Below are 25,779 nucleotides of genomic sequence, written 5' to 3'. Positions count from 1 at the left end.
GCCATCTCTCCTACTTACATAAGTATACTTATGTATATCTCGCTTTTTAAACCAGGTATTCCCAATCATCAGTCCTTTTTCAGCACATAAATCTACAAGCTCTTCACCATTTCCATTTACAACACTGAACACCCCATGTATACCAATTATTCCCTCAACTGCCACATTACTCACCTTTGCATTCAAATCACCCATCACTATAACCCGGTCTCGTGCATCAAAACCACTAACACACTCATTCAGGTGCTCCCAAAACACTTGCCTCTCTTGATCTTTCTTCTCATGCCCAGGTGCATATGCACCAATAATCACCCACCTCTCTCCATCAACTTTCAGTTTTACCCATATTAATCGAGACTTTACTTTCTTACACTCTATCACATACTCCCACAACTCCTGTTTCAGGAGTATTGCTACTCCTTCCCTTGCTCTTGTCCTCTCACTAACCCCTGACTTTACTCCCCAGACATTCCCAAACCACTCTTCCCTTTACCCTTGAGCTTCGTTTCACTCAGAGCCAAAACATCCAGGTTCCTTTCCTCAAACATAGTACCTATCTCTCCTTTTTTCACATCTTGGTTACATCCACACACATTTAGGCACCCCACTCTGAGCCTTCGAGGAGGATGAGCACTCCCCGCGTGACTCCTTCATCTGTTTCCCATTTTAGAAAGTGAATACAAGGAGGGGAGGATTTCTGGCCCCCCGCTCCCGTCCCCTCTAGTCGCTTTCTACGACACGCGAGGAATACGTGGGAAGTATTCTTTCACCCCTATCCCCAGGGATAATATACACATATATATACATATACACATACACACACATACATATACATACGCACATATACACACACACACACACACATATATATACATATGAAAAATGTAAGAAACAATTTAGAAAACTGAAACTTCTAGCTTGAAATGAATGAAAAAAATGAATGTCACATAATGGTTCAACCTCTGGCTATGGAAAAAAGGAAATGTATAATTTATTTACATGGGAGGGTATTGATTGAGAGGGTGAAGGCATGTACAGAGCATCAGATTGGGGAAGAGCAGTGTGGTTTCAGAAGTGGTAGAAGATGTGTGGATCAGGTGTTTGCTTTGAAGAATGTATGTGAGAAATACTTAGAAAAGCAAATGGATTTGTATGTAGCATTTATGGATCTGGAGAAGGCATATGATAGAGTTGATAGAGATGCTCTGTGGAAGGTATTAAGATTATATGGTGTGGGAGGAAAGTTGTTTGAAGCAGTGAAAAGTTTTTATCGAGGATGTAAGGCATGTGTACGTGTAGGAAGAGAGGAAAGTGATTGGTTCTCAGTGAATGTAGGTTTGCGGCAGGGGTGTGTGGTGTCTCCATGGTTGTTTAATTTGTTTATGGATGGGGTTGTTAGGGAGGTAAATGCAAGAGTTTTGGAAAGAGGGGCAAGTATGAAGTCTGTTGTGGATGAGAGAGCTTGGAAAGTGAGTCAGTTGTTGTTCGCTGATGATACAGCGCTGGTGGCTGATTCATGTGAGAAACTGCAGAAGCTGGTGACTGAGTTTGGTAAAGTGTGTGGAAGAAGAAAGTTAAGAGTAAATGTGAATAAGAGCAAGGTTATTAGGTACAGTAGGGTTGAGGGTCAAGTCAATTGGGAGGTGAGTTTGAATGGAGAAAAACTGGAGGAAGTGAAGTGTTTTAGATATCTGGGAGTGGATCTGGCAGCGGATGGAACCATGGAAGCGGAAGTGGATCATAGGATGGGGGAGGGGGCGAAAATTCTGGGAGCCTTGAAGAATGTGTGGAAGTCGAGAACATTATCTCGGAAAGCAAAAATGGGTATGTTTGAAGGAATAGTGGTTTCAACAATGTTGTATGGTTGCGAGGCGTGGGCTATGGATAGAGTTGTGCGCAGGAGGATGGATGTGCTGGAAATGAGATGTTTGAGGACAATGTGTGGTGTGAGGTGGTTTGATCGAGTGAGTAACGTAAGGGTAAGAGAGATGTGTGGAAATAAAAAGAGCATGGTTGAGAGAGCAGAAGAGGGTGTTTTGAAGTGGTTTGGGCACATGGAGAGAATGAGTGAGGAAAGATTGACCAAGAGGATATATGTGTCGGAGGTGGAGGGAGCAAGGAGAAGAGGGAGACCAAATTGGAGGTGGAAAGATGGAGTGAAAAAGATTTTGTGTGATCGGGGCCTGAACATGCAGGAGGGTGAAAGGAGGGCAAGGAATAGAGTGAATTGGAGCGATGTGGTATACCGGGGTTGACGTGCTGTCAGTGGATTGAATCAAGGTATGTGAAGCGTCTGGGGTAAACCATGGAAAGCTGTGTAGGTATGTATATTTGCGTGTGTGGACGTATGTATATACATGTGTATGGGGGGGGGTTGGGCCATTTCTTTCGTCTGTTTCCTTGCGCTACTTCGCAAACGCGGGAGACAGCGACAAAGTATAAAAAAATATATATATATATATATATATATATATATATATATATATATATATATATATATATATATATATTTCCATACATCTCTCTTACCCTTACGTTACTTACTCGATCAAACCACCTCACACCACACATTTTCCTCAAACATCTCATTTCCAGCACATCTCTATCCATAGCCCACGCCTCGCAACCATACAACATTGTTGGAACCACTATTCCTTCAAACATACCCATTTTTGCTTTCCGAGATAATGTTCTCGACTTTCACACATTTTTCAAGGCTCCCAAAATTTTCGCCCCCTCCCCCACCCTATGATCCACTTCCGCTTCCATGGTTCCATCCGCTGACAGATCCACTCCCAGATATCTAAAACACTTCACTTCCTCCAGTTTTTCTCCATTCAAACTCACCTCCCAATTGACTTGACCCTCACCCCTACTGTACCTAATAACCTTGCTCTTATTCACATTTACTCTTAACTTTCTTCTTCCACACACTTTACCAAACTCAGTCACCAGCTTCTGCAGTTTCTCACATGAATCAGCCACCAGCGCTGTATCATCAGCGAACAACAACTGACTCACTTCCCAAGCTCTCTCATCCCCAATAGACTTCATACTTGCCCCTCTTTCCAGGACTCTTGCATTTACCTCCCTAACAACCCCATCCATAAACAAATTAAACAACCATGGAGACATCACACACCCCTGCCGCAAACCTACATTCACTGAGAACCAATCACTTTCCTCTCTTCCTACACGTACACATGCCTTACATCCTAGAAAGTTAAAAGAAAATACAAGGAGGGGAGGATTTGTGGCCCCCTGCTCCCGTCCCCTTTAGTCGCCTTCTACGACACGCGAGGAATGCGTGGGAAGTATTCTTTCACCCCTATCCCCAGGGAAAATATATATATATTTATATATACATATATACATACATACACATACACACGCACATATACGCACACACACACACACACACATATACATATATATATATATACATATGAAAAAAGTAAGAAATAATTTAGAAAACTGAAACTTCTAGCTTGAAATGAAATGAGAAAATGAATGTCACATAATGGTTCAACCTCTGGCTATGGAAAAGGGAAATGTATGATTTATTTACACAAACGTCAATAGTAGTTCTCATCAATTTAACCACTGTATCAATAAGCTTCAATGTCTAAGCTACATTTTTTTTTCCAATTTCACTATGTTCTTGTCAAAGCACCATGTATGAAAACTATCACTCCAGTAACACAACTATAAACATTTACTTCCCCTTTAAAAAAGTTCTGGGGAAGTGTGTCTCGATACACTGCGGGACACTCTACCACCTGGCGAGGTTTGTTTTGCAATGGTTCTTGATTCACAAATGTAGTAGCATCACTGGTGGGCGGAAGAACATTCTTGTAACCACAGCAAGGATCACAGTCCGTGCAACTCCATTATGATGGTTCTCCATTATGATGGTTCTTCTCCTGCTGGCCAAATCCTGCTTCAGCAATGCTTGTTCACTAGACTTTCTGTAATCCAGTCACAGAATTAATGTTAGATATGCCATTGTTTAAGCCCTGGGCTGTGGTCCTGCTTGGCATACTTTCTCTCAATTCTGTGATGTTGAAGTGACTGACAAGCAATTCATCTAGGCTAGGACTGATAGCATACAAGAATGCATGACAAGACAGCATATAACCATCATCCTAAGCAGGGACATGAGTGACAGTCTTCACATGGAGAAGACTACTAGTCAGGGAGTACAACTGACAGGTACCTGTCTCAATATTATGAATTGTTTTCGTCAATTGGATCGATGTGGTATACCGGGGTTGACGTGCTGTCAGTGGATTGAATCAGGGCATGTGAAGCATCTGGGGTAAACCATGGAAAGCTGTGTAGGTATGTATATTTGCGTGTGTGGATGTATGTATATACATGTGTATGGGGGTGGGTTGGGCCATTTCTTTCGTCTGTTTCCTTGAGAGTTGGGGTGAGAGAGTATCATTAAATTTTAGGGAGAATAAAAAGATGTTCTGGAAGGAGGTAAATAAAGTGCGTAAGACAAGGGAGCAAATGGGAACTTCGGTGAAGGGCGCAAGTGGGGAGGTGATAACAAGTAGTGGTGATGTGAGAAGGAGATGGAGTGAGTATTTTGAAGGTTTGTTGAATGTGTTTGATGATAGAGTGGCAGATATAGGGTGTTTTAGTCGAGGTGGTGTGCAAAGTGAGAGGGTTAGGGAAAATGATTTGGTAAACAGAGAAGAGGTAGTGAAAGCTTTGCGGAAGATGAAAGCCGGCAAGGCAGCGAGTTTGGATGGTATTGCAGTGGAATTTATTAAAAAAGGGGGTGACTGTATTGTTGACTGGTTGGTAAGGTTATTTAATGTATGTATGACTCATGGTGAGGTGCCTGAGGATTGGCGGAATGCGTGCATAGTGCCATTGTACAAAGGCAAAGGGGATAAGAGTGAGTGCTCAAATTACAGAGGTATAAGTTTGTTGAGTATTCCTGGTAAATTATATGGGAGGGTACTGATTGAGAGGGTGAAGGCATGTACAGAGCATCAGATATATATATATATATATATATATATATATATATATATATATATATATATATATATATATATATATATTGACAGCACGTCGACCCCGGTATACCACATCGTTCCAATTCACTCTATTCCTTGCACGCCTTTCACCCTCCTGCATGTTCAGGCCCTGATCACTCAAAATCTTTTTCACTCCATCTTTCCACCTCCAATTTGGTCTCCCACTTCTCCTCGTTCCCTCTACTTCTGACACATACATCCTCTTTGTCAATCTTTCCTCACTCATTCTCTCCATGTTACCAAACCATTTCAAAACACCCTCTTCTGCTCTCTCAACCACACTCTTTTTATTACCACACACCTCTCTTACCCTTTCATTACTTACTGGATCAAACCACTTCACACCATATATTGTCCTCAAACACCTCTGCACAACTTTATCTATAGCCCACACCTTGCAACCATATAACATTGTTGGAACCACTATTCCTTCAAACATACCCATTTTTGCTTTCCAAGTTAATGTTCTCGACTTCCACACATTCTTCAATGCTCCCAGAACTTTCATCCCCTCCCTATGATTCACTTCTGCTTCCATGGTTCTGTCCGCTGCCAAATCCACTCCCAGATATCTAAAACACTTCACTTCCTCCAGTTTTTCTCCATTCAAACTTGCCTCCCAGTTGACTTGTCCCTCAACCCTGCTGTACCTAATAACCTTGCTCTTCTTCACATTTACTGTCAGCTTTCTTCTTTCACACACTTTACCAAACTCAGTCACCAACTTCTGCAGTTTCTCACCCGAATCAGCCACCAGTGCTTTATCATCAGCGAACAACAACTGACTCACTTCCCAAGCTCTCTCATCCAGAAGAGACTGCATACTTGCCCCTCTTTCTAAGACTCTTGCATTCACCTCAATAACAACCCCATCCATAAACAAATTAAACAACCGTGGAGACATCATGAACCCCTGCCGAAAACCAGCATTTACTGAGAACCAATCACCTTCCTCTCTTCCTACACGTACACATGCCTTACATCCTCGATAAAAACTTTTCACTGCTTCTAACAGCTTACCTCCCACACCATATATTCTTATTACCTTCCACAGAGCATCTCTATCAACTCTATCATATACCTTCTCCAAATCCATAAATGGGGAAACAGAAGAAGTCACACAGGGAGTGCTCTTCCTCTTCAAAGGCTCAGATTGGGGTGTCTAAATATGTGTAGATGTAACCAAGATGAGAAAAAAGGAGAGATAGGTAATATGTTTGCGGAAAGGAACCTGTATGGTTTGGCTCTGAGTGAAACGAAGCTCAAGGGTAAAGGGGAAAAGTGGGTTTGGAATGTCTTGGGAGTAAAGTCAGGGGTTAGTGAGAGGACAAGAGCAAGGGAAGGAGTAGCACTACTCCTGAAACAGGAGTGGTGGGAGTATGTGATAGAGTGTAAGAAAGTAAACTCTAGATTGATATGGGTAAAACTGAAAGTGGATGGAGAGAGATTGGTGCATATGCACCTGGGCATGAGAAGAAAGATCATGAGAGGCAAGTGTTTTGGGAGCAGCTGAATGAGTGTGTTAGTAGTTTTGATGCTCGAGACCGGGTTATAGTGATGGATGATTTGAATGCAAAGGTGAGTAATGTGGCAGTTGAGGGAATAATTGGTGTACATGGGGTGTTCAGTGTTGTAAATGGAAATGGTGAAGAGCTTGTAGATTTATGTGCTGAAAAAGGACTGGTAATTGGGAATACCTGGTTTAAAAAGTGAGATATACATAAGTATACGTGTGTAAGTAGGAGAGATGGCCAGAGAGCGTTATTTGGTTACATGGTTGGGATGAAGAGAGTGGTGAGAGTAAATGAGCTTGGGAAGGAGACTTATGTGAAGAAGTACCAGGAGAGGCTGAGTACAGAATGGAAAAAGGTGAGAACAAAGGAGGTAAGGGGAGTGGGGGAGGAGTGGGATGTATTTAGGGAAGTAGGTATGACTTGTGCAAAAGATGCTTGTGGCATGAGAAGCGTAGGAGGTGGGGAAATTAAAAAGGGTAATGAGTGGTCGGATGAAGAAGTAAGATTATTAGTGAAAGAGAAGAGAGAGGCATTTGGATGATTTTTGCAGGTAAATAATGCAAATGACTGGGAGGTTTTTAAAAGAAAGAGGCAGGAGGTCAAGAGAAAGGTGCAAGAGGCGAAAAAGAGGGCAAATGAGAGTTGGGGTGAGAGAGTATCATTAAATTTTAGGGAGAATAAATAGATGTTTTGGAAGGAGGTAAATAAAGTGCATAAGACAAGAGTCTTGGAAAGAGGGGCAAGTATGAAGTCTGTTGGGGATGAGAGAGCTTGGGAAGTGAGTCAGTTGTTGTTCGCTGATGATACAGCGCTGGTGGCGGATTCATGTGAGAAACTGCAGAAGCTGGTGACGGAGTTTGGTAAAGTGTGTGGAAGAAGAAAGTTAAGAGTAAATGTGAATAAGAGCAAGGTTATTAGGTACAGTAGGGTTGAGGGTCAAGTCAATTGGGAGGCGAGTTTGAATGGAGAAAAACTGGAGGAAGTGAAGTGTTTTAGATATCTGGGAGTGGATCTGTCAGCGGATGGAACCATGGAAGCGGAAGTGGATCATAGGGTGGGGGAGGGGGCGAAAATTTTGGGAGCCTTGAAAAATGTGTGGAAGTAGAGAACATTATCCCGGAAAGCAAAAATGGGTATGTTTGAAGGAATAGTGGTTCCAACAATGCTGTATGGTTGCGAGGCGTGGGCTATGGATAGAGTTGTGCGCAGGAGGATGGATGTGCTGGAAATGAGATGTTTGAGGACAATGTGTGGTGTGAGGTGGTTTGATCGAGTAAGTAACGTAAGGGTAAGAGAGATGTGTGGAAATAAAAAGAGCGTGGTTGAGAGAGCAGAAGAGGGTGTTTTGATATGGTTTGGGCACATGGAGAGAATGAGTGAGGAAAGATTGACCAAGAGGATATATGTGTCGGAGGTGGAGGGAACGAGGAGAAGAGGGAGACCAAATTGGAGGTGGAAAGACGGAGTGAAAAGGATTTTGTGTGATCGGGGCCTGAACATGCAGGAGGGTGAAAGGAGGGCAAGGAATAGAGTGAATTGGAGCGATGTGGTATACAGGGGTTGACGTGCTGTCAGTGGATTGAATCAAGGCATGTGAAGCGTCCGGGGTAAACCATGGAAAGCTGTGTAGGTATGTATATTTGCGTGTGTGGACGTGTGTATGTACTTGTGTATGGGGGGGGTTGGGCCATTTCTTTCGTCTGTTTCCTTGCGCTACCTCGCAAACGCGGGAGACAGCGACAAAGTATAAAAAAAAAAAAAAAAAAAAGACAAGGGAACAAATGGGAACATCAGTGAAGGGGGCTAATGGGGAGGTGGTGATAAGTAGTGGTGATGTGAGAAGGAGATGGAGTGAGTATTTTGAAGGTTTGTTGAATGTGTTTGATGATAGAGTGGCAGATATAGGATGTTTAGGTTGAGGTGTTGTGCAAAGTGGGAGGGTTAGGGAGAATGATTTGGTAAACAGAGAAGAGGTAGTAAAAGCTTTGCGGAAGATGAAAGCTGGCAAGGCAGCGGGTTTGGATGGTATTGCTGTGGAATTTATTAAAAAAGGGGATGACTGTATTTTTGACTGGTTGGTAAGGTTATTTGATGTATGTATGACTCATGGTGAGGTGCCTGAGGATTGGCGGAATGCTTGCATAGTGCCATTGTACAAAGGCAAAGGGGATAAGTAGTGGATAAGTAGTAGAGGGTGACCAATCCTTGTGATTTACACTACATTGGATCCCCTGCTTAGGGGATATCTGTTCATGGATGTGAAGAAAGCAGTGCTTTGTGGCAGACTGTCAGGTAGTTGAATATTCAATTGGAGAAATTAGGAGGAAATATGTGGAATGTAAAAGTGAATTTATGGAGGGCAGAGAGATTCACCAGATGGCTTCAAATTTGGGAAATGCAAGGTCCATGGGATGAGCATAAATTGATTTGTATCAGTGGACATAGCCACCATCCTTAGAACAGAAATAGAAGTTACAGCTAGAGATCTGGTAGTATAGAGAAAATGCAGACTTGGGACACTTTGGCTTCAGAGAGAAGTTTATCAGGGGAAGAAGTTGACAGGTGGTGCTCTACAGAGCGATGGTTAGATCTAAGTCTACAGATGTAGGAGAAATGAATAGAGAAAGGAACTGTGACTGTAGAAGTTAGATAGTTCCCAGTTGCTTGATATCAGTCAAGTAGGCCCTGAGGACCATTCAGTCTCCATCAGTTGGTGGTACTTTACTAATTTGGTTTTAGAGAATTGCAAGATGACTATGCTGCCAAAAATTTGTGTAAAGAAAAGAAAGAAAGTTAAAGAATAAGGATATTTGTAAGTTAAATTTTGTCAAGTGTTTTGTATGAAATGAGGAGATTATGAGATTGTGGATTTAATGCCAGTAAGCCATGTATAAATGAGGCAAAGAGAAAAAAAAGACAACAACCTGGGACAGGATTGGGGTATGTGATGAATACCAGTGCTGGTTCACTTTGCCGCTGTTATTAACCTTCCATTTAACTAGGAGTTACTACCTCCCTGATTAAAGGTTGCCTGTCACCTGCAAGCTATTGACTTTCAGCATTTTCCAGTCTCTTATCTATCCTGTGTTCACTTCCCCTCGTATGCATACATGATGGAGTAACCCTCTTATTTTTGTACATCTTTAGTTCTGTTTGTAAGGCATTTGTAACTGCTTCACTTTCTGATAATCGAACAGGCATGAAGAATATTTTAACATGCATCTCTTCAGCATTGCTGTTAGGTGTTTAATGTGTGAATGAAAGTGTGAAGATGGTAAGTAGCTGAAAACTTTTAAAGTGAATCTACATGTACCACCAGCCTTTGAATGTGAGAAAAAGCTAAAGTGATAAGGGAAGATAGATAAATTTTCTACCTGTTCTTTGTTATATAGACATGTACCACCAGGCTTTGAATGTGAGAAAATGCTGAAGTGATAAGGGAAGATAGATGATAAATTTTCTGCCTGTTCTTTGTTATATAGATTCTGCATTTTAGTTTTTCTTGTATATTATAGCAAAAATGTTGTCACAGGCTTGTCAAGAGAATGGTCTAAACCCCAAATGGCTGACGACAGAAGATTGCCTCAGATTGTCTCCTTCTAAACAAGATGTGTTTGTTTGTGATCCTTTTGAGGGAAAGGCTTTCGAGTACCTCACAGGTGGCTTCAAAAGTGTGTAAGTTTTATAAAATACTGTTCTGTAAGTAAGAAATATAAGTAATCTTAGAGTAGCATATTATATATATATATATATATATATATATATATATATATATATATATATATATATATATATATATATATATATAGCTGCATATCTGTTAAATATGTCATCATTAACTCTGTTCTCGGTTCCTTTGGGTAGATCAGGTACATGGAGCTGCTGAAATCATTCAAAAACATAGTATGTCTATACCAGTGTGTTTATGTGAAACACGGACTTTCACACCTATGAAAGTGCTTCTTACTTTTTTGCTTTACATACATGGTACCTGCAGCTATCAGTTATGGAAATGTTAAGACTTTTTAAGCATTTATAAGATTAATGTGTAGAAAATTTATGACCTGTCTTTATTAAAGATCTTCTTTAGAAAGTCATGAAATTTTTTAGCTTAAATGTAATTTTTAATTGATACAGTAAAGATATCAAGTCATACACCTCAGCTCTTCAGCTGTCTCTTTGATATGTTAGTCCACATCACATTATTTCTGTTGCCTTCTCCTATAGACTTTTTCTCTTTGCATTTAGTTTTGTAATAAGTTCAGCCATGCAGCTCCCCGTCTTCCCTTCTTTTCCAACTTATTTGCACCTTCACTTATACTTTTGCATAGATCATGCATTCTTTTTTTTTTTTTTTTTGTTATTTTCAAGGTTTGTTGAACGTGTTTGATGATAGAGTGGCAGATATAGGGTGCTTTAGTCTGTGTGGTGTGCAAAGTGAGAGGGTCAAGTAGAATGGTTTAGTGGAGAGAGAAGAGGCAGTGAAAGCTTTGAGGAAGATGAAATCCGGCAAGGCAGTGGGTTTGGATGTTATTGCAGTGGAATTTTGAAAAATGGGTGACTGTGTTTTTGATTAGTTAGTAAGGATATTCACTGTATGTATGAACCATGGTGAAGCACCTGAGGATTGGCAGAATGCATGCATAGCGCCATTGTACAAATGCAAAGGGGATAAAGGTGAGTTTTCAAACTACAGAGGCATAAGTTTGTTGAGTATTCCTAGGAAATTGTATGGGGGGGGGTATTGATTGAGAGGTTGACGGCATGTACAGAGCATTAGATGGGGAAAGAGCAGCGTGGTTTCCAAATTGGTAGAGGATGTGTGGATCAGGTGTTTGCTTTGAAGAACGTATGTGAGATGGATTTGAATGTAGCATTTATGGGTCTGGAGAAAGCATATGATAAAGTTGATAGAGATCCTTTTTGGAAGGTTTTAAGAGTATATGGTGTGGGAGGTAAGTTGCTAGAGGCAGTGAAAATTTTTTACCTTGGATGTTAGGCTTGTGTATGAGTAGGAAGGGAGGAGAGTGATTGGTTCCCAGTGAATGTCGGTCTGTGACAGGAGTGTGTGATTTCCCAATGGTTATTTAATTTGTTTATGGATTGGATGGTTAGGGAGGTAAATGCATGAGTTTTGGAGAGAGGGACGAGTATGCAGTTTGTTGTGGATGAGGGGGCCTGGGAAGTGAGTCAGTTGTTGTTCGCCAGTGATACAGCTCTAATGGCTGATTCAGGTGAGAAACTACAGAGATGGTAACTGAGTTTGGAAAAGTGTGTGAAATGAGAAAGTTGAGAGGAAATGTGAACAAGGGTTGAGGGACAAGTTAATTGGGATGTAACTTTGAATGGGGAAAAATTGGAGGAAGTGAAGTGTTTTAGATATCTGGGAGTGGTCTTAGCAGCAGATGGAACAATGGAAGCAGAAATGAGATGGGGGAGGGGGCGAATGTTCTGGGAGTGATGAAGAATGTGTGGAAGGAGAGAACATTATCTCGGAGAGCAAAAATGGGTATTTTTGAAGGAATAGTAGTTCCAACAATGTTATATGGTTGCAGGCATGGGCTATAGATAGGGTCGTACAGAGGAGGATGGATGAATTGGAAATGAAATGTGTGAGGATGTTATATGGTGTGAGGTGGTTTGATCGAGTAAGTAATGAAAGGGTAAGAGAGATGTGTGGAAATAAAAAGAGTGTGGTTGAGAGAGTGGAAGAGGGTGTTTTGAAATGGTTTGGACATATGAACAGAATGAGTGAGAAAAGAGTTACAAAGAGGATATATGTGTCAGAGGTGAAGGGAAGAAGGAGAGCGGGAGACTAAATTTGGTGATGGAAGGATGGCGAGAAAAAGATTTTGAGAGATTGGGGCCTGAACATACAGGAGGGTGAAAGGCTTGCTGGGAATAGAGTGAATTGGAAGGATGTGGTATACCGGGGTCAACATGCTGTCAATGGACTGAACCAGGGCATGTGAAGCGTCAGGGGTAAACCATGGAAAGGTGTGTGGGGCCTGGATGTGGAAAGGGAGCTGTGGTTTCGGTGCATTACACATGACAGCTAGAGACTTAAGTGTGAACGAATGTGGACTTCTTTGTCTTTTCTTGGTGCTACCTAACAGGAGGGGGGTGCTGTTTCATGTGTAGCAGGTTGGTGACAGGAATGGATGAAGGCAGCAAGTAGGAATATGTACATGTGCATATATATGTGTATGTCTGTGTATGTACATGTGTGTATGTCTGTGTATGTACATGTATGTATGCATTAAAATGTTATTTATTTATTTATTTTGCTTTGTCGCTGTCTCCAGCGTTAGCGAGGTAGTGCAAGGAAACAGACGAAAGAATAGCCCAACCCACCCACATACACATGTATATACATACACATCCACACATGCAAATATACATACCTATACATCTCAAAGTATACATATATATATATATATATATATATATATATATATATATATATATATATATATATATATATATATATATATATATATATATATATACACACACAGACATATACATATATACACATGTACATAATTCATACTGTCTGCCTTTATTCATTCCCATCGCCACCTCGCCACACATGAAATAACAACCCCCTCCCCCCTCATGTGTGTGAGGTAGCGCTAGGAAAAGACAACAAAGGCCCCATTCGTTCATACTCAGTCTCTAGCTGTCATGTAATAATGCACTGAAACCACAGCTCCCTTTCCACATCCAGGCTCCACAGAACTTTCCATGGTTTACCCCAGATGCTTCACATGCCCTGGTTCAATCCATTGACAGCATGTCGACCCCAGTATACCACATCGTTCCAATTCACTCTATTCCTTGCACGCCTTTCACCCTCCTGCATGTTCATGCCCTGATCACTCAAAATCTTTTTCACTCCATCTTTCCACCTCCAATTTGGTCTTCCACTTCTCCTCGTTCCCTGCACCTCTGACACATATATCCTCTTGGTCAATCTTTCCTCACTCATTCTCTCCATGTGACCAAACCATTTCAAAACACCCTCTTCTGCTCTCTCAACCACACTCTTTATTACCACACATCTCTCATACCCTATTATTACTTACTCGGTCAAACCACCTCACACCAGATATTGTCCTCAAACATCTCATTTCCAGCACATCCACCCTCCTGCGCACAACTCTATCCATAGGCCACGCCTCACAACCATACAACAATGTTGGAACCACTATTCCTTCAAACATACCCATTTTTGCTTTCCGAGATAATGTTCTCGACTTCCACACTTTCTTCAAGACTCCCAGAATTTTCGCCCCCTCCCCCACCCTATGATTCACTTCCGCTTCCATGGTTCCATCCGCTGCCAAATCCACTCCCAGATATCTATAACACTTCACTTCCTCCAGTTTTTCTCCATTCAAACTTACCTCCCAATTGACTTGATCCTCAACCCTACTGTACCTAATAACCTTGCTCTTCTTCACATTTACTCTCAACTTTCTTCTTTCACACACTTTACCAAACTCAGTCACCAACTTCTGCAGTTTCTCACCCGAATCAGCCACCAGTGCTTTATCATCAGCGAACAACAACTGACTCACTTCCCAAGCTCTCTCATCCACAACAGACTGCATATTTGCCCATCTTTCCAAAACTCTTGCATTCACCTCCCTAACAGCCCCATCCATAAACAAATTAAACAACCATGGAGACATCACACACCCCTGCCGCAAACCTACATTCACTGAGAACCAATCACTTTCCTCTCTTTCTACACGTACACATGCCTTACATCCTCGATAAAAACTTTTCACTGCTTCAAGCAACTTCCCTCCCACACCATATACTCTTAATACCTTCCACAAAGCATCTATATCAACTCTATCATATGCTTTCTCCAGCTCCATAAATAATACATACAAATCCATTTGCTTTTCTAAGTATTTCTCACATACATTCTTCAAAGCAAACACCTGATCCACACATCCTCTACCACTTCTGAAACCACACTGCTCTTCCCCAAGCATTGAAATGTATATGTATGTATATGCGCATGTATGGGCGTTTATGTATATACGTGTGTATATGGGTGGGTTGGGCCATTCCTCGTGTATCCTTGTGCTACCTCACATCGTGGGAGATGGTGATTAAGTGTATTAGATATAAATGAATATTATTTATATTTTATTATACATGATGGCTGTTTCCCGCATCAGGGAGGTAGCGCCAGGAAACAGACGAAGAATGGCTCATAAACTCGTGCACATATACACATATATGGTAATGGAAAAAGCCCATGATAGGGTTGATAGCAATGCTTTTTGGAAGCTACCACAAACACTGTGAAACTTTTATCAAGGTGTAAAGCATATGTATTAGTAGGAACAGAGAAAACTGTGTTGTTCCAGGTGAAGGATGGTCTGCAGCAAGGTGTGTGATGTCAGTGTAGTTTGATTTCTTTATGGATAGGTTGATGAGGAAGGTAAATGCAAGGGTGTTGGAGAGAGGGTTGAGTATGTAATCTATCGGGGGTGAGGGGTCCCAAGAAGTGAGTCAGTTGTTGTTAGCTAATGATACAGCATCAGTGGCAGATTTGAGGGTGAGACTGCAAAAGTTGATGACTGAGTTTGGTGGGGTATGTGAAAGGAGAAAGTTGAGAGTAAATGTGTATAAAGGATTATTAGGGTAGAGGGACAGGTTAGTTGGGAATTGAATTAGAGTGTAGAAGATTTGGAGGAAGTTCTTTAGATACCTGGAATTGCACAGTGTAGTGAATGGAGCCATGGAAATAGCATTGTGAAAGAGAAACTTTTGGATGTTAATGTGCTGAGAGGGGCAACTGGAGGGATGTCTGTTCATTATCCAGTGGAGGCGAAGGTGAAGATTTGTAGAGGTTTCCAGAAAAGAAGAGAGAATGTTGGGGTGAAGTGGGTGGTGAGAGTAAGTGCGCTTGGAAAGGAGACTTGTGTGAGGAAGTACCAAGAGAGATTGAGTGCAGAATGGAAAAGGCAAGAGCAAATGACTCAAGGGGAGTGGGGGAGGAATGGGATGTATTTAGGGAAGCAGTGATGGCCTGCACAAAAGATGCTTGTATCATGAGAAAGGTGGGAGGTGGGCAGATTAGAAAGGGTAGTGAGTGGTGGGATGAAGAAGTAAGATTGTTAGTGAAAGAGAAGAGAGAGGCATTTGGACGATTTTTGCAGGGAAGTAGTGTGAATGACTGAGAGTTGTATAAAAGAAAGAGGCAGGAGGTCAAGAGAAAGGTGCAAGAGTTGAAAAAGAGGGCAAATGAGAGTTGGGGTAAGAGAGTATCATTAAATTTTAGGGAGAATAAAAAGATGTTTTGGAAGGAGGTAAATAAAGTGCGTAAGACAAGAGAACAAATGTGAACATCGTTGAAAGGGGCTAATGGGGAGGTAATAAGAAGTAGCGGTGAAGTGAGGAGATGGAGTGAGTATTATGAAGGTTTGTTGAATGTGTTTGATGATAGAGTGGCAGATATAGGGTGTTTTGGTCAAAGTGGTGTGCGAAGTGAGAGGGTCAGGGAGATTGGTTAGGTAAAGAGAAAAGAGGTAGTGAAAGCTTTGCTAAAGATGAAAGCTGGCAAGGCAGCGGGTTTGGATGGTATTGCAGTGGAATTTATTAAAAAAGAGGGGGGCTGTGTTGTTAACTGGTTGGTAAGGATATTCATTGTATGTATGGTTCATGGTGAGGTGCCTGAGGATTGGCAGAATGCATGCATAGTGCCATTGTATAAAGGCAAAAGGGATAAGGGTAAGTGTTCAAATTACACAGAGGTATAAGGTTGTTGAGTATTCCTGAGAAATTATATGGGAGGGTATTGATTGAGAGGGTGAAGGCATGTACAGAGCATTAGACTGGGGAAGAGCAGTATGGTTTCAGAAGTGGTAGAGGATGTGTGGATCAGGTGTTTGCTTTGAAGAAAAGCAAATGGATTTGTATGTATTATTTGTGGAGCTGGAGAAAGCATATGATAGAGTTGATATAGATGCTTTGTGGAAGGTATTAAGAGTATATGGTGTGGGAGGGAAGTTGCTTGAAGCAGTGAAAAGTTTTTATCAAGGATGTAAGGCATGTGTACGTGTAGAAGAGGAAAGTGAATGGTTCTCAGTGAATGTTGGTTTGCGGCAGGGGTGCATGATGTCTTTGTGGCTGTTTAATTTGTTTATGGATGGGGTTGTTAGGGAGATGAATGCAAGAGTTTTGGAGAGAGGAGCAAGTATGCAGTCTATTCTGGATGAGAGAGCTTGGGAAGCGAGTCAGTTGTTGTTCACTGATGATACAGCACTGGTGGCTGATTTGAGTGAGACACTGCTGTAGTTGGTGACTGAGTTTGGTAAAGTGTGTGAAAGAAGAAAGCTGAGAGTAAATGTGAATAAGAGCAAGGTTGTTAGGTTCAGTAGGGCTGAGGGACAAGTTAATTTGGAGGTAAATTTGAATGGAGAAAAACTGGAGGAAGTGAAGTGTTTTAGATAGCTTGAAGTGGATTTGGCAGCAGATGGAACCATGAAAGAGGAAGTGAGTCACAGGGTGGGGGAGGGGGCGGAGGTTCTGGGAGCATTGAAAAATGTGTGTAAGGCGAGAACGTTATCTCGGAAAGCAAGAATGGGTATGTTTGAAGGAATAGTGGTTCCAACAGTGTTATATGGTTGTGAGGAGTAGGCTGTAGATAGGGTTGTGCAGAGGAGGTTGGATGTGTTGGAAATGAAATGTTTGAGGATAATATGTGGTGTGAGGTGGTTTGATTGAGTAAGTAATGAAAGGGTAAGAGAGATGTGTGGTAATAGAAAGAGTGTGGTTGAGAGAGCAGAAGAGGGTGTATTGAAATGTTATGGACACATTGAAAGAATGAGTGAGGAAAGATTGACAAAGGGGACATATGTGTCAGAGGTGAAGGGAACAAGAAGTGGGAGACCAAATTGGAGGTGGAAGGATGAAGTGAAAAAGATTTTGAATGATCAGGGCCTGAACATGCAGGAGGGTGAAAGGCATGCAAGGAATAGAGTGAATTGGAACGATGTGGTATACTGGGGTCAACGAGCTGTCAATGGATTGAACCAGGACATATGAAGCGTCTTGGATAAATCATGGAAAGGTGTGTGGGGCCTGGATTTGGAAAAGGAGCTGTGGCTTCAGTGCATTACACATAACAGCTAGAGACTGAGAGTGAATGAATTTAACCTTTGTTGTCTTTTCCTAGCACTACCTTTTACGTGGGGAGGGGGATGCCATTTTTATGTGTGGTGGGGTGGCGATGGAAATGGATGAATGCAAGTATTGGTGTTTACATGTGTATATATGTATATGTCTGTGTATGTATATATATGTATGCTTTGAAATGTTTTTTTTTTTTTTTTTTTTTTTGCTTTGTCGCTGTCTCCCGCGTTTGCGAGGTAGCGCAAGGAAACAGACGAAAGAAATGGCCCAACCCACCCCCATACACATGTATATACATACGTCCACATACGCAAAATATACATACCTACACAGCTTTCCATGGTTTACCCCAGACGCTTCACATGCCCCGATTCAATCCACTGACAGCACGTCAACCCCGGTATACCACATCACTCCAATTCACTCTATTCCTTGCCCTCCTTTCACCCTCCTGCATGTTCAGGCCCCAATCACACAAAATCTTTTTCACTCCATCTTTCCACCTCCAATTTGGTCTCCCTCTTCTCCTCGTTCCCTCCACCTCCGACACATATATCCTCTTGGTCAATCTTTCCTCACTCATTCTCTCCATGTGCCCAAACCATTTCAAAACACCCTCTTCTGCTCTCTCAGCCACGCTCTTTTTATTTCCACACATCTCTCTTACCCTTACGTTACTTACTCGATCAAACCACCTCACACCACACATTGTCCTCAAACATCTCATTTCCAGCACATCCATCCTCCTGCGCACAACTCTATCCATAGCCCACGCCTCGCAACCATACAACATTGTTGGAACCACTATTCCTTCAAACATACCCATTTTTGCTTTCTGAGATAATGTTCTCGACTTCCACACATTCTTCAAGGCTCCCAGAATTTTCGCCCCCTCCCCCACCCTATGATCCACTTCCGCTTCCATGGTTCCATCCGCTGCCAGATCCACTCCCAGATATCTAAAACACTTCACTTCCTCCAGCTTTGAAATGTATAGGTATATATATATGTGCGTGTGTGGATGTTTATGCATATGCATGTGTATGTGGGTGGGTTGGGCCATTCTTTCGTCTGTTTCCTTGCTCTACCTCGCTAACATGGGAGACAGCGATTAAGTATGATAAAATGAAATTATATAGATAATGGCTGTTTCCCACGTTGGCGAAGTAGCGCCAAGAAACTGACGAAGTATGGCTCATCCACTTTTGTGCACATATACACATATATGGAAATGGAGAAAGCCCATGATATGGTTGATAGCAGTGCTTTTTGGAAGCTACCAGAAAGTGTGAAATTTTTATCAAGAGGTGTAAAGCATATTTATTGGTAGGAAGAGAGAAGACTGAGTTGTTGCAGGTGAAGGATGGGCTGCAGTAGGGTGTGTGATGTCACTGTGGCTTAATTTCTTTGTGGATGGTTGATGAGGGAGGTAAATGCAAAGGTCTTGGAGAGAGGGTTGAGTATGTAGTCTATAAGTGGTGAGGGGTCCTGAGAAGTGAGTCAGTTGTTGTTAGCTAATGATACAGCACCAGTGGCAGATTTGAGGGTGAGACTGCAAAGGTTGATGACAAAGTTTGGTAGGGTATGTGAAAGGAGAAAGTTGAGAGTAAATGTGTATAAAGGGTTATTGGGGTAGAGGGACAGTTTAGTTGGGGATTGAATTAGAGTGTAGAAGATTTGGAGGAAATTAAGTTCTTTAGATACATGGAATTGCACATTGCTGTGAATATAACCTTGAAAATGGAGGTGAATCATGGGGTGAGTGATGGGGTAAAGGTACTTGGAGCACTAAGGAATGTGTGGAGAAAGAAGTCACTATCCTGGAGGGTGAAAATGAGTATGTTTGAAGGTATAGTAGTGTTGATGGTGTTGTATAGATGAAAGGCATGGGCTATAGATGAGGATGTGCAGAAGGTGGATTTGTTGGAAATTGAATAGTTGAAAAAATTTGGTGTTAGATAGCTTGATCAAGTAAGTTATAAAAGGGAAAGAGAGAGGTGTGGTAATAAGAAGAGTATGGTTGAGAAAGCTGGGGAGGATATGCTGAAATGGTTTGTTCATATGGAGAGAATGATTGAGAAGAGGTTGACAAGATGATATATGAGGATATATGTGTGTGTGTAAAATATATAGGGAAAAAGGAGAAGGATGAACAAATTGAAGATGGACAGATGCAGTGAAAAAAGATTTTGAGTAATTGGGTCCTGAACAATGTTCTTCCCCGGTCTGATGTTTTATACATGCATTCACCCTCTCAATCATCATTCTCCCATACAACTTACCAGATATACTTTGTGGTGCAAACATTCACCTTTGTTCCCCTTGCCTTTACATTGGCATACATGAATTATGCCAATCCTCAGGGACCTCACTATGATCCATACATACAATGAAAATTCTTACTAACCAATGAACAACACAGTCAACCCCTTTCTTAAGAATTTCAACTGTAGTGCTATCCATTCCAAATGCCTGGCCTTATTTCATATTACATAACTGGTTTTGCCACCTCTTCTTCCTTCTCCAAACCACTTTCCATGACTCTCTTGCTTTACATACCTCCCCAACCCAAACACTCCAACATGAAATAGATTCAACATTCCTTCAAAATACTTCATCTCCTCACCTCATCACAACCTATTACAACTTCCCTGTTTGCTCCTTTAACTGATGTTCTTATGCATTCTCTTGACAAGAGAAGGCAAGAGAATATGTGAAGTAAGAGTAGGTGTATGGTGCTGTTAGGGAGAAGATGGTAGGATTGGTCCGATAGTCCAGTTTTGATGAAAACAGAGAGTCAGACCAGCAGTTCTAACATGGAGGGTGTAAGGTGGTTCAAGCATAACTTCTAACACTCCTGAGTCAAGATGATAGTGCCTTCCTTGCCTTTTACATATGGGATTGCTCCTAGGATAGGGAATGGGATGGGATATCCCATGAATTAATAAGGGATATTGGAAAGGGCCAGTACACTATTCCCTGACCCTTTCCTATCGTTGGCAGCAGATTCATAAAAGCAAATGAGGTCATAAGAGTATGCCTTAGATTTGTAGGGGCTTTGGGAGTGGCAATTACTCAATAACCTGAGCAATCCCTCTCTGTGGCAGGAGAGTCAGCATATGACTACCAATTTGTTATTACTTACTTGTACATTATGGAGAGAGAGCCATACGCATGTCTTGCACTCTTTGTTCTGTCAAGATTTAAATCTTTATGCATCTCTGGTATCACAGTCTCTTTGCTTGACTGTCTTTGCACTAGACCTGTATTTCTTTACATCCCTCTTAACCATCTTTCTTGGCTTCTGTTCATGGCCTTTGATAACTTTGGTATTTCACCTTATGAAGAACTGTTTACTGTCAGGATCATCCAGTTGATTCAGAAACTTCTATCATGTGTACAGCAGTGTAGTCTTCAACCTTTCATTTTAGCTCAGCTCTTAATTGCAGTACCATCTTGGTTGCTCTTTTCTGGGTCTCATCAGTCATATCTATGTGTTTCTCTAGGTGTGATGACCAGACCAGAGGCATAATCCAATTTTGGTCCAGTATATGTTCTTGGACTTTGTCAAGCACGTGTTCTATTTTGTTTTGTAAGTTTTTGCAGTCCTGTTCATTCTTTACCATTCCGACTGATGTAGCATTATCTGCAAACATATTCCATAAGTATACAGCCCTCCTGGTAAAATATTAACATGTGTAAAGATATCAGTTACCCAAAGACCCTGCAGCAAATGCAACTAGTTTTTCCAATCCCTTTCATAGAAGAGAATGGGCCCGTAATTCCTTTCTCTTCCAAGATAGTTGTCATTCCACTGAAGGAGTCTCGCCTTATTCTTGCCTGAAAATCCATGTGAGATTGCATCAGATGCTTTCTGCCAGTCTGAGAATACATAATCCACATGTCCATCTCTTTTGTGAAAGCAGAGTTCACTATGTCATAGAAGTTTCAAAGATTTGTTGTATGTGACCCCTCTTCTCCAAACCCCATGTTGCATCTCACTTGTGTATAGTCCTCCTTGTAAGTAATCAGCCTGTTGCTTTCTGATTATTTTACAGATGATTTATTTTACAGACAACAGATGTGCTGTTCATCATGATATCCTGATCTTTCTCAGAAACAGGCACAACATTTGCTTTTTTTAATCCCTTCCCACTAAACTCAACTCGTGATATTTTGAATAGCACTCCAAGTGGCATGTTAATTGTTTCTCTTCAGTGTATTATTATGTAAGGAGAGTTTTTACTAGGCCCATGCTCCTAATTACAATGCAGTTTCACACATGTATACCAATCTTCAGCAGTCAGTCCCTCTGAATTTTGTAGCTTGATTAACTGTTGTTAATGACAGTTTGCACTGGATAGATTTTAGGAGAGCCATTGTTGATTTTCACTTAGTCATTTCTAATCGCTTTGTGTTTTTCATAATTTTTTTGCTCCCCCTTCCTCTTCTCTCTCTGTAGTAATCATCTCTTGCTTTTTTTGATGTTGGATGTTGTGCTGTTGGTATCTTCTTCATACCACATTCCTAAATTCTTTAGCTTTTTAACATAATTGATGGTCATACCTCTCTTTTCTGACCTCTTTTTACTCTATACTTTTATTTTCTAACATGCTTATGGCAGATATCACTGAACCAATTGTAGCAGGCTTTATTTTCTGGCTCATGAATCCAATTTCTTTGTTACCAAGATATTGTTTAATTCTATATAGTTACAACAATTGTATTTCCTACTTTGATTGGCTTCCTTTCTGGTCTTTCTATGCCCTCACTCATCACACAGTCAAATTCAGGAGCTAGATCACTTTTTCAGAGTGGGTATCATATGGTATTATATTTTCCATGTTGTTATGATTAAAGATATAATCCATATTGATTGATTATCCCATCAATCTAATGTGCTCATTGACATGATAATATTTAGTACTGATAGTGTATCATGCATATATTCTAAGAAATTGTATCTCCAGTACTCCCAAAATCCATGTCATTCTGAGTATTCCCATTCAGTATCATCACAGATAAAATCCCTTATAATCAAAACATTTCCATCTTAGAGAAAAACTTGACTTACTGCCTCTTCCAGCATCATAATTGAACCTTTAGTTTTTCACTGAGTAATTGTTTTGGTTTATTTAAAGTTTTTGGAGGATTGTATATGAACACTGAGATAAGTTTTCCCTTTGGTAATTTATCCCATTTTGTATTGTTTAAATGAACTATACACAAGTATATCTTAAAGATATAGGGTGTCCCTTACTAAGAGGGCCAATCCTCATCAACCTTTGTCTTGTTTTTGCTTCCTTACTAACATGTATCCTAGAGGAAAGATTAATTAGATTTGATATCTTTGGTAAGTTTGATATGAATATCTCCATCAATGTCTGGTCTTGTTTCCCAAATTCAGTCTTTAGACTTCAGATCTCTTTCTGTTTTACTACCATCAATGTCTGGTCTTGTTTCCTAAATTCAGTCTTTAGACTTTAGATCTCTTTCTGTTTTACTATGAATCCCACTATATTAACATCCATATTTGAATGCATTACTTTCACCCCTACTCTACTACTATTTAGTATGATAGACCTTTCCTCTCTGGTATTGGTTGGGTTGATTGGCAGTTTAGTCCCTTTTGTCCCAGGGTAAATTCTCAATGGCAGCCAAGTTTTTAAATTTCTGTGCATTAGTCCTACCTGGCTTCTATTGTTGATTTTGAATGTAGCTTTCACTGACCTTACCCTTTTATCTTTACTGTATTTTCTTTTTTAGTGTCTTCCTTTGTATAATTGATCCACTGTAGTGAATTAGAAGTGATGATAGATGGAATTTCTTCACATATTTCAATTGGATGTTTTTTCAATCAATCTAGAATTTATTACAAATCTACATCATTCTACCTCCTGTTTTACTACTTCTTATGGGTTTGTTGAAGTCATATGTTGGCAGTTGGTGTCAGATTCATTCTGAAATAAGCCTTTTCACCCTCATGTATGTATGTATGAAGGCTAAATGGAACTGAAAGTTAAACAGTGACCACATTGCAGGAATAATTTTTACTTAAGTTAAAGTTATTGGAAAATAGGCAGACAAGTTAAAGTTATTGGAAAATAGGCAGACTCTGCAAAGCTTTGTTTTATAGTCTGATTAGTCCTGATTTTGTATTTCTCAACTATGTAGTCTGCCCTACATGCGTGAGAGATGTTTTACTGAATATCTTTAGGTAGGTTAGGTTAGGACTTTCCATCTCTTAGATTTTCTGCTAAGGAAGCACTAGCCTTATCCACCCTTCTCTAACCACTTATCTATCGTTGCATTACCTCAGTCATTTTTAAGGCTTGATGTAGGCCAATCAGATACTGACACAGAGATGTCTTCATAGACCCACTCATGGCTGCTGGTGGCTCTCAGAATTCTGTAGGGTCTCATGTTGTCTGGACCATTGCTATTTGCTACCAGATCAACTGTTTCCTTCCCAGTGATTATTGTCCTCTTTTCTTTTCTTTTTTTTATGCTTGTCATTTAGTTTATTAAGAGAATGAAGTACTGTATGAAAGTGAAAATTTGTTCATGCTTGTTTGCCATTTCCTGCATCACCGTGATAGCACCAGGAACAGATGAAGTAAGGCCAAATTTACTCCTATCCTTTTGCTAAATGTCATGTGTTTTGCACCAAAATCTTATCCCCCTATGCACCATCAGGCCTCACAGACCTTTCCATGGTTTCTCTCATACGACGTGCAGGGAATACGTAGGAGATTGAGTGCAGAATGGCAAAAGGTGAGAGTGGAAGGTAGTGGAGTAGGAATGGGCTATATTTAGGGAAGCAGTGATGGCTTGTTCAAAAGATGCATGTGGCATGAGAAAGATGGGAGGTGGGCAGACTAGAAGATATAGTGAATGGTGGTATGAAGAAGTAAAATTGTTAAAGAGAAGAGAGAGATGTTTGGATGATTTTTTGCAGGAAAGTAGTGCAAATGACTGGGAGATGTATAAAAGAAAGTGGCAGGAGGTCAAGAGAAAGGTGCAAGAAGTGAAAAAGAAGGTAAATGAGAGTTGAGGTTAGAGAGTATCATTAAACTTTAAGGAGAATAAAAAGATGTTTTGGAAGGAGGTAAGTAACATGTGTAAGACAAGAGAACAAATGGGAACATTGGTGAACGGGGGCAAGTGGGGAGGGAATAACAAGTAGTGATGAAGTGAGGAGATGAAATGAATATTTTGAAGGTTTGTTGAATGTTTGATGATAGAGTGCTTTGGTTGAGGTGGTGTGCGAAGTGAGAGGGTCAGGGAGATGGGTTTGGTGAACAGAGAAGAGGTAGCGAAAACTTTGCGGAAGATGAAAGCCAGCAAGGTGGCGGATTTGGATGCTGTTGCAGTGAAGTTTATAAAAAAAAAGGGGGTGACTTTGTTGTTGATTAGTTGGTAAGGATATTCAGTGTATGTATGGATCATGGATCATCCATGCATAGTGCCATTGTACAAAGGCAAAGGGGATAAAGGTGAGTGTTCAAATTACAGAGGCATAAGTTTGTTGAGTATTCATGGGAAATTATATGGAAAGGTATTGATTGAGAGGGTGAAGGCATGAATGGAGCATCAGATTGGGGAAGAGCAGTGTGGTTTCAGAATTAGTAGAGGATGTGAGGATCAGGTGTTTGCTATGAAGAATGTATGTGAGAAATTCTTAGAAAAACAATTGGATTTGTATGTAGCATTTATGGATCTGGAGAAGGCATATGATAGGTTGGATAGAGATGCTTTGTGGAAGGTTTCAAGAGTATACGGTGTTGGAGGTAAGTTACTAGATACAGTGAAAAGCTTTTACCAAGGATGTAAGGCATGTGTACGAGGAGTAAGAGAGGAAAGTGATTGGTTCGCAGTGAATGTTGGTTTGCGCAAGGGTGCATGATGTCTCCTTGGTTGTTAAATTTGTTTATAGATGGGGAGGTTAGGGAGGTGAATGCATGAGTGTTGGAGAGAGGGGCAAGTATGCAGTCTGTTGTGGATGAAAGGCATGGGAAGTGAGTCATTTGTTGTTCACTGATGATACAGTG

At 40.9% G+C, this 25,779-nt stretch overlaps 1 protein-coding gene across 9 annotated transcripts in view; it reads left to right on the top strand.

Annotated features, from left to right (window-relative positions):
• The window catches only part of LOC139747272 (DNA topoisomerase 2-binding protein 1-like), a 688,948-nt gene that overhangs the window by 8,386 nt on the left and 654,783 nt on the right, over positions 1–25,779 (top strand). For all 9 annotated transcript variants that reach the window (XM_071659369.1, XM_071659371.1, XM_071659377.1 and 6 more), the window contains exon 2: positions 10,101–10,243. In XM_071659369.1, coding sequence (XP_071515470.1) covers positions 10,101–10,243 — 143 coding nt within the window. The remainder of the gene's footprint in view (positions 1–10,100; positions 10,244–25,779) is intronic.

Source organism: Panulirus ornatus, chromosome 68, assembly GCF_036320965.1.
Source record: "Panulirus ornatus isolate Po-2019 chromosome 68, ASM3632096v1, whole genome shotgun sequence".
NCBI lineage: Eukaryota > Metazoa > Arthropoda > Malacostraca > Decapoda > Palinuridae > Panulirus > Panulirus ornatus.
The sequence above is the reverse complement of the archived record's forward strand: the minus strand, read 5'-3'. Positions and strand labels throughout refer to the sequence as shown.